The sequence below is a fragment of the Montipora capricornis genome, chromosome 3, assembly GCF_036669925.1.
Source record: "Montipora capricornis isolate CH-2021 chromosome 3, ASM3666992v2, whole genome shotgun sequence".
Lineage (NCBI taxonomy): Eukaryota > Metazoa > Cnidaria > Anthozoa > Scleractinia > Acroporidae > Montipora > Montipora capricornis.
This window is the reverse complement of record NC_090885.1, coordinates 64,835,912-64,845,911: the sequence shown is the minus strand read 5'-3', so window position 1 is coordinate 64,845,911 and position 10,000 is coordinate 64,835,912. Positions and strand designations below refer to the sequence as shown.

The 10,000-nt window shown below is 41.9% G+C and overlaps 2 protein-coding genes across 3 annotated transcripts in view; one reads left to right on the top strand and one right to left on the bottom strand.

Moving 5' to 3' along the window:
* The window catches only part of LOC138040720 (histone H2B-like), a 363-nt gene extending 128 nt beyond the window's left edge, over positions 1 to 235 (top strand). Inside the window, exon 1 of the mRNA XM_068886396.1 lies at positions 1 to 235. This exon is cut by the window's left edge and continues 128 nt beyond it. Within this exon, the coding sequence (XP_068742497.1) occupies positions 1 to 235 (235 nt within the window).
* Positions 236 to 3,989: 3,754 nt separating this feature from the next.
* Positions 3,990 to 10,000, bottom strand: part of LOC138043714 (regulator of G-protein signaling 12-like) — a 47,870-nt gene continuing 41,859 nt past the window's right edge. For both annotated transcript variants that reach the window (XM_068890123.1, XM_068890124.1), the window contains one exon: positions 3,990 to 9,213. In XM_068890123.1, the coding sequence (XP_068746224.1) occupies positions 7,436 to 9,213 (1,778 nt within the window). In that variant the 3' untranslated portion in view covers positions 3,990 to 7,435. The remainder of the gene's footprint in view (positions 9,214 to 10,000) is intronic.

Sequence of the window (10,000 nt, the reverse complement as noted above, 5' to 3'; positions counted from 1 at the left end):
TCATCCTGATACCGGCATTTCAAGTAAAGCAATGGGTATCATGAATTCGTTTGTAAATGATGTATTCGAACGAATCGCCGGTGAAGCCTCTCGCCTTGCCCACTACAACAAGAGAAGTACAATCAGTTCTCGCGAGATCCAGACTGCAGTTCGCCTTCTTCTGCCTGGCGAGCCGGCGAAACATGCCGCGAGTGAAGGGCCGAAAGCGGTGACCAAGTACACAAGCAGCAAGTAAACTCAGTGAAAGAAAGCAAAAACAAACGGCTCTTTTAGGAGCCACCAAATATTATAAAAGGAAATGACCAACAAGCTTATAAAGAGCTTTGTACAAATATTGTTGATTAATTATCTTCGAAAACTGCATGGTTACCCTCCATTTTCTTTTTCGATTTTAATAGCATTTGCTAAGATCTGCTTTTCCCGTATATTCAGTAAGCCGCGCAAAAGTACCTTTGAGATATAATGGGCCAATCTTACCCCATTTTGGCCTGTACTGATAATCACGCGCGTTCAGTTATTTCATCGGCTCAATGTACATTTTGCGGTAGCTAAACCCAAGGGGTTTTTAAACTGAACACTTGGAAAAACACCGGGTAGGTAGAAAGTCTAGAGCATATGGAATACTTTCTTATATAGTTTGTTTAAAAAATCACTCACCTCAAGCGTTCCTCGAGTCGTTGTTTTCAAGATCAATAATTTACAGTCCTGGGACCGGTTCCTGGAAGGAGGAATAACTCTATTCCAGGGATAAATGTGCCTTATTCCAGGGATAACTTTATCCCCGGAATAAATTCTGTTCCTGAAAGAAGGATTAGCGCTATTCAGGGAATAAATCTGGGATAAATTTACTACATCTTGCGAGGTATAAATCTGCAAAAACAAGATGGCCGATATGTTGCTGTTTGGTCGTCTTGCTCATGCAAGACGCGCCAGACCGCTGCGTTTTAGGCTTTTTAATGTACATTCAGAAAAACCGGGCGCGTTGTCATAAACTTCAATGATCATTTTACTTGTTTCGGAGGGCTGGCCCAGTGCCGGTCCACCACCCATCTTCCTTTGCACATTTTTTTGTTAGCTTCTTCTTGGCCGTGCTGAAGAGCCCTTTCCATTTCTGTTTTACTTCGTAGATGGTTCTGCTGGCTACACCAACGGCATTAACCTTCTCTGTGATGGCTTTCCATTTTTGTAAACTAGCTTTGTAAGATGTCTTTATTTGTACATGTCAACTCTCTGGTAGTAAAATTTGGTTTCCTTTTCCTTTTTTCCTTTTTTCGGCACTGTTTCCGTTATGCCCTTTCGGATCCATGTTTACTCAGATACAGAAAAATTTCGTCCTTCACTCTCTTCACAGTGCTTTAACCACAGGCAGCCCGCGCGCAAACCTGTTTGTCAGGTGGGAATCCCCTTTTGATGGACGATTTATTCTTATCCCTGGAATAGCTATTCCAAGAATAAATAGTGCTTCCGGAAACCGATTTTTATTCCTGGTATAGTTATTCCTAGAATAGCAGATTTATCCCTGGAATAACTGTTATACCTGGTATAATTTATTCCTCCTTTCAGGAACCGGCCCCTGGGTAATGCGCAGATCAACTCGAAACTTCAACAACCCGCCGGGCATTTCAAGCATTTGAATTTTTCAACATTGGATCGTTCAAATGCCCTACCCCGTATAGTCAGATTTGTCTGTCATGCGCTAACTAAGGGACCGATCGTTAATTACGTCCGGTGGGGGGATACAATTTTAAAACAAGACCCTTTTAGGGGGGTAAATTTTTTACTGGTAAGAAACAGGAGGGGGGTCAAATTTTATGACACAGCAACAGCAGTCTAGGGAATTTGACGTCAGTGATCTATCCTCGATCCCGTGGTTGGGACGCGATTTCAGGTCTCGAGGGAACGGTTGTTTGACATCGAGCAAGGGCCTGGAACCTAGCTATCAAGCCGCCATCTTGAAAATTACCGAGTTCTTTAATAAATTTTTCTCCCGCTCGCCAGTTTGTGCTTCATCTTTTCGCGGTCTTTCAATCGGTATATTTGAAATAAAAGATCGAAAATGCCACTCTACAAAGCCTGGGATGTAAAACGTGAGAAAAGTGAAACGCGATATTAAATAAAAAAAGGTAAAAATCTGTCTATAAAGTAAGGACGGAGAGAATTATGGCCTCCTCAGGAGAGGGGGGGGGGTTCTTTTTTCAAACAAGAATTGTGAAGGGGGTATAATTTTTACCTCCAAATTTTTTGGGGGGCTTCAGTTTTGAAACACTACACTCTTTTGATAACCACCGCCCCCCCTGGGACGTAATTAACGATCGGTCCCTAAAGAGCAATCGTCGTAGGCTCCTCCTGTCCTTCTGAAGACCTTTTTTGTAAGCCAATCGCTCACAAATGCTACATCTCTTCCTTTAAACTCTTCCATCTCGCCTAAACACGTGTTTTATAGCTGTTATTAGCAACTTCGGCGCCCGAAGTTGCCGAAAACAAAATGCCGAAAACAAAATGATTTGAAACCTGACACTTCCGGTTCAATTTTCCCCACCCCACGCAGGCAAAGGTCAAATTCCCCACTCCCCAGGCACAGAAGATAGTCGAATGCCTGGGGGTGGGATGTTGAAGTTTCGATTTGATCGGCGCATGAGGGGCATGAGGGGCTTTGTGTAGGTCTTTAGATATAGCGATGTTTCTTGTTTACAAACATTGGCGTCACATTCCTTTTGATATTCAAATTTGCCAACCACGGAAATAAAAAAGTCATTAGAAAGATTCAGGGTGCGTTTTTTTGGGAAAATCCAAAAACGGATTTGTGATATTCTTCAGCGTCAAAAAAAACACGCAAAATCTGAAAAAGGATTATTTGCCATGACAACGCAAAAAAGATGCAAACAAACCAAGAGTTGCGTGCAATTTCAAAAAAATAATTAGCCGTTTAACTGGTTTGTTTTGAAGAAATTCTTCAATGAAAATGCCACCAGAAAATAGTACCTTAGCGATCTGATAAAAGAAATGACGAAAAACATGCGTGCAAAGGTACAAACCGATCACAGAGGGTATTTTTGCAGTTTCTTTTTTAGCTGTAGGAAAGGTGCTCACAATATTATTGCTGTCAAGAAAAATTTTTTGATTTAAGAGATAATTTGTACACCAAAATTATGCAATAAAAAGTATAGGTCACCTTGCTCGTTTAAGAGTAAAACACCGTCGTACCTGTCTATCTAGATTATCGTAGATAGAAACAACAAAATTCGCCATATTCTCGAATAATGGGTCATTACAAACTTCTCTCCCGTGTTTTGAGAACTGTTTCAACGTGTATGATCGACTTATGTCATATTTACAATGTTGTAAATTTGATCCAATTTTAAATATTGACGCACCATATGCGCAAAACAGGATGCACAGTGCAACACTAAGGAATCACCTTAAGCTTGGGCTCAAAAAATGGGCCATTTTATCAATGTGTTTCTTATGCGCGCGCGAACTGATGACGCAAGAAATTAAGCCCAGTAGGATTGCGTAATGCAAAACCAGGGAATTACCTTAATTTCACACTGTCTACCAATCCAAAAGTGTATCTATAACGTACTCATTTCATGAAGAAAGGCGCGACTTATTCAAACCAAGTGCTCGTCCCGCAAATCCTTCTTCGAGTACCTCCTTCCTCATTTCAGTCCTCCCTTGACCATTTTGATTCCCGGACAGAATGAAATTGAAATGTAAATTATACCCCCCTCCCTTCAAAAATTGAGGACGAGTCCGCCCATAAGGCTATGCACGCCCTTCTTTCCTGTATTAAAATTAGGGAAATGATTTCACTTCACATAAAATGTCCAAAAATGTAGCCTGCAAGTGTATCTGTTAGGGATTGGACATGGAAATAAATTTTTGATGATGCTCATTTTTGATGGGGTGATATGCTGGTAAAGGCGTGAAATAGGAAGTTTTAATCTCCGTAGAGCTGCACATCAAAGCATTGGTATGGCACATAAATAGTATCGCAAGATTTAATTCTTCTCTAATAACAAGACGTAAGTGATCTATGTACACGTTATTTTCGGTAATTTACATCTTTCTTCTGTGATACAAAACTACGCGTCGGCAAGCCGTATTTAAAACGCGACTAAAATGTTCTCATCTTCAGAAGTAAAAAAAATAGAGTCAAGATTTCGGTAACCGAGTCCGCTAGACAATGGCAGCCAATTACATCGCAGCAGTTACTTGTGTGCTTAAGCCAGGACGACGCCGACAGCTAGAACGGTTTAATGAGCAAACGCAATGGCACTACACGCCGCGCACGAGGTTTTACACTTTTGATACATTTCTCTGCCATTCTCGTCCTGAAAAGAACGCGAAATGACCGAATTTGAGGTTATATAAGAGGAGGACGGGAGCAGCTGACAATACTGAAATTTCAGTTTTTTCGCCAAACATCCATACAGTTCATACCCATTTTATTCCTAGAATGTTAATACATGTACACACTTTCCACGCCGAACAACTTAATAACCGCAATATTATTACAATATCGGGAAATGCTTATTTAGATGACGTTCTCGTAGCCGCCGTTGTCGTTCTTGCTTAAGCTCCGTACTCAGAGCTAACACGACGACTATCTCAAAACGAAGCACAAAGAAACTATAATGAAGTGCTTGGTTTGATTCTTTGGAAAAACGCAAGCTATTTGACGAGTCTCTTCACTGGTTTTGGTGATTACCCCAAAAGCCTTTGCCTATCATGTAGATAGTCTGGGAAACGTTCACCACAAGAGAAACAGGAGTTGTCAGTTTTAAGTCACCGGCTCCTGGTTACCCTTTTCCCACGTGATATCCGGCAGGACTTCCAGTGGCGCGAAAAATTTCATCCCAAACCAATTTCCGAATAAACCCGCAAATTAGTCGGCATACAAGCCAACTTTCATTGAACTATAAGCGAAAGTTTTCAGTTGGATTAGTGACTTGGTGCTTTAGTCTAAACCCTCTCGGTTACAATTTTAGTTTTCTTCAAAGGATAAAATAGGAATTCCCTGCACTCAAAGACCTAAGTTTATAATTATTACTCTGGTAACATAAGTCCTTAAAAGGAGTGATTTAGTGGTTCTTTTGTCAACTACCTCATAAATACAATTTCAAATAAACATGCTCCTAATTTCGTACAGCTTCTCAAGATCAAAAATATGAACTTCAATTTCTTTCCTTGCTTGCATAAAAAATACACTACAAAATAAGTATTATGATAGAGATCAGAAGCAACTTGACCTTGAAGCGTGTAACTTGAAACTCTTCTCCTTGGAACAAAGCTGGGGATTTTATGCCCAAATATGGACAAAAATAAGATCGAAGCTGCACGCGTGGGAAAATGCACGAGCTACGCTACACTACATCCACATAAGGAAATTCTTAAACTAAAAAAAAACCCAGCTCCAATTAAACCAGAGTTAAACGCTTCAAGGTCACGAGCTTCTGTTGGGATATATAGGCCTTTAATTATTTCCTGCGCACAGCGCCAGTGGTTGAGTATTGCGGTACGTCTTCTAGAAGTGGAATTCAGAAAACATGGTGGCATTATTTCGTTTTTCAGCGTTTAAATGAACAGACCCGGTCTCAGACTTGAGATAACGAAAGCAACGTCAAGAGTCTCTTTTTCAAACCGAGTCCAAGGGCGAAATATTTTTCACGGAAACACTTTAAAAGAGGTTGTGTCACGAACGTTAGCCGAATTCAGCGACTGGGAACTGGCAACCAAATCAAGCGAAACATAAAAATAACTAAAAACTCTGAAGGTTTGAAATCAACAGGACCCTGTTTTTCGAACGATGGATGGCGCTATCAGAAGGATAAGTCACCATCCAGTGGATACTGAGGTCACAGTGAAATTAATTGAGCCATCCGATGGACAGTGATTTATCCTTTGGATAGTGTTATTCACCTTTTGAACAAATAGGACCAGGCGTGCGTTTCTCAAAAGATCCGAGAATTCTCGGTGCTATTTCGGGTGCCACAACTCCCAGTGCATCTCAAAAACGAAAGCGCTTTCAAACATGAAACCTTACAATTCCTTTTTCCTTTCCTAACTTCAGAACATGTTAAAGGACCAGCCTTCAAGAATAAGCGGATCGTTGTTTTACAAATAGCTTTTCGGGGCCAATCAGATTGCGAGATTACAAGCAATTATGGTAATTAGAATGAATTGCAATTTGGGTATTTGATAAGTTTTCAGCCTAACAGTCTTTTAAAGATTTAACTTAAAATTATGCATGATGGACAGACATTTTGTTTGTCCCAAAGCTTTGATTTAATTTAATTGTTTTAATTTAATTTATTGCCACACTTGAACAAATACAAACAACTAATCTACATTACACAGTTACAAGAAACCAAAAAAATGAAGTGGAGTGGCAGGAGACTGAGAGGACGAGAACTTTCGTCCCAATTGAGACCTAGCCCCTATAATACGATAAAAATGACAAAAATAGGCTAGAATATGTTTACAAAGAAGCAAGTCAATTTAAGTTACAAAATACTAACTATGAGACGAGTTTAGAAAAATATAGCTTACTTCATTTAGATTTCAATGTTTTCCCTGCTAGCATATGTCTCTTTTCTTTTTTGCGTTTGCTGGGCTGACAAAATCGGGAAATGAGACCTCTGCCATGGGTCGAAACTCACTGTGTTGAGCATGCGCGGCGGTTACTTAGCGACCGAATCCTTACGTGATACTTCGTGTTGTGTGGGCTCACTTAACAACAGCGGAATTACTGTAAAGTAGTGTGCGCGAGACGCAGTGGGGTGTCCAGCGGGGTTAAGTCACAGTCAGCAAACATGTCATGTCATGCGGTTTGGAGAGTGCTGTCCAAGGTTGTGGACGGCGGTTGGATCAAACTGAGTTTTGACCCGTGACAGAGGTCTCTTTTCCCGTCCTTCGTCAGCCCAGCGAGCGCGAAACGAAAAGAGATCTCTGCTATCAGCGAATTCAATGTTAAGAGCGAGATTGTAAATTTCATATTGGGTGGAAGAGTATTCCACAGTCTTGCAGTCCTATTTAAAAAATATTTTCTAAAGTAGTCCTGTTTGTGTTTGAACCTTGCGTTATAGTTGTTCGGATCATAGTTTCGAGTTTTACAACGAGGATCAGAGGTGCACAGATAGTCATCAATATCGGTAATTATTTGCGTTGTTTAAAAGAAATTCCTGGGTTAACGTTAAGTTGCATAGCGAGTAGGAGCAAGTTTTAGGTACAAAAATGAACTCCGCTGACGTGACACAGCCCCTTTAATTCCTATACATCATAAAAAAATTCCAACACACTTGAAGTCGCTTTGCAAAAAGAGGCACAAGGGCCACGTAGTCATATAAAGAGGTGTTGCGGGAAACATTAAAAGATTGCAACCAAAGGAAATTTCTCAAGATTCAGTGGACCCGACCTTTCAACAGCAGGGGTTCTATACAAAAGTTATTCTGAAATCCTCTTTTTCATATGTTACGTACGGGTCAAGTTTGGGGATTTCACTTCCCTGTCGACTTCGCCGTTTCTCCGAATCCTTGTTCCGTGTTCTCGGGATACTCCCAGCGTTGGGTAAGAGTCTTTTAGCCGCAGACTCCAACGACATCTTGTATCCCGCAGAGGGGGTGTCATTTTGCGATGGAGACTCCAGAACAAGAGTTCTCTCATTGGTCGAGGGAGGAGTGACAGTGTTGTTCCCGTTTAAAACGGTTGGAGTTACAGAACCAGGCGTATACTCTACGGTCTGTCGTACCGGATGCGAAGGAGAGTTCATGTCATCCTCACTGTTCCCTCGGTGGGTGGGGTTTGTCAAGCGAGTGGCAATCGATTGACTTTTATGGTCAGTTGATTGTCCATCTTCTTTCTGGTCGTTAACAAAAGGTGCGGGGACAGTGTAATTCGGCTGGCTGTTAGGTCTAACAGGAGAAGTTTTATTACTCGAAGACTGCGGGAATCTCGTAAAATCTAACGAGCGCCGATTGTGTTCAGGGTTGTATGGCATTTTTTCCGGAGATACACATATGGAAGGAGGCGGTGAGAAGTCAGCGATGTGAAGTTCATCAAATGATCCTGAGGGAGGAGTAGGTGGGGGAGGAAGCGGACTTCCCACTCGCGTAGCGTCTTGAGGGGGTGGTGAATCGACTGTCTCAGACGAAGACGACTGCATTCTTTCCAACCCTGCTATGACTTCTCTTGGATCAGTGATAGGTTTGGGTCTGGACCGCCGGTTTTCCGTGGTTGAAACTGACCTTCGGGGAACTGGAGGGGGTCCTTTTACAGAAGGGACAAATATTTCTGCCTTCTGAGAGTTAACTTCGGGCAAGCTGTACGACGACACCATTTTGCGAGAAGGAACATCCGCTGGAGAACTCGAATTTTTCACCGAATCGTCAACGATCTTCATGCGAATAGCTTCGCGGATCGAACCTGCTTTTACATCGCAAATAACGGGCACAGTTTCGCGAAGATTCTGATACGACTTGGAGGAAATTCTATTGATAGTCTGCGGTTTCACAACGCTTGTGTTGGTGCTTGGACAATGACACGTTGCCGGGTCGGCAATATTACGACGCGGATTAGTGGCATAGTGCATCCCACGTAAACTATTAACAGTGACAAGCTGAGTTGCCTGAGACCTTACTGATGGATGAACGTGAGCGACATTTCTCCGGGGTTCAGCCTCGGCGACGGGTTGCGGGCGATGACCCGTATCCACACGCATCCCATGAGCTGTGTCCACAGTGTAAACAGCAGAGTCTGTTGACGACCTTTCTCTCGCGAGACGAATATCATTTCCCTGTACGTAGGTTTGCTTTGTGTTTTGCTCTTGATGTGGTTGAGACCGCAGATTAAAGTTGTAATCCAACAGCCTTTCGGTTTGTTCATCATTCCCATGAACTTTTTCTCTGGGCGAAGATAAATTTGTTTTTGCAGAATCGGATCTCTTTGACAATTTCGCGTTGAGCTCTTGCATCAAATCCTTTTTATCGGAATCTAAAATCGTTGGAGTGGACAATGTTTTCTTCACCGGGGGTTTCTTGAAATTCTTGCCCTCGTTTCTAAACGCTGGAGGAGGCGGCGGAGTATAAGGAACCTTAAAATCGCCCTTAGCGTTGGAAGTTTTGAGAAAGTCAGGAAGCTCCAAATTACCTTTGAGTTCACCTCTTTGGTCGTCCATTCTGTTCGACTGAGCTTTACTTATGAGCTCGAAAAAATCTGCAAGAAAACACAAAAGCAACATGAAACTTACTAAAATGTTTAAGGAGTATGTTGATAACTTAAATCGGCCATTGTAAAAGGGTAAAGTGCTGCCAGTTCGAGAGCAACATCTACGAGCTCTTAATCACTCACGCGACTGCACTCGGACTGCAGAGAAAAAAGGACACAGCGCAGTTGCCACACGTAAAGCACACGGAAACAAAGTAAGTGCGTATTTTGGGTGATAACCAAAAAGAAGCTGAGATCAGAGGCCAGATTGACATTTGCAGTGAAATAACATGGTGAAATTAGAGGTTTCTTTATAACCTCAATGGCTGGCAGTCACGTGACTTGCCTGCACCTCCAGTTAACGTCCTCAAAGGGAAAAGAAAGTCGTTCCTCAAATCCCTTACCTCAGCACTTCAAGACGTTGAATTTATGCTATCTCGGGTATTAATGTTGCTGACATAAAAAACCACCCTTTAGACATTAAACAACAAAAAGAATGAAACTTGTTTTTATCTCCCCCATCTGAAAAATCACCAGATCGCGTGTTGTTGTATCTGTTGGTTACCTGTAGTCCAGTTTACCCCGGATGACAAAGCAGTTCAATGAAAATAATGTACAACGCTAAGCGACAGGCAACTCTAGTCTACCAAAACACAGACAATACACTGTCCATAAAGCAAACATGATTCAGCCTCGTTGTTACACACCAACTCCATTAACTTAGTTTCACAAAATAAGTTGCGAGGCACAATGACCCGCCCACATCCGCAGAGCAAAGTCATTAAATTGTCACCAT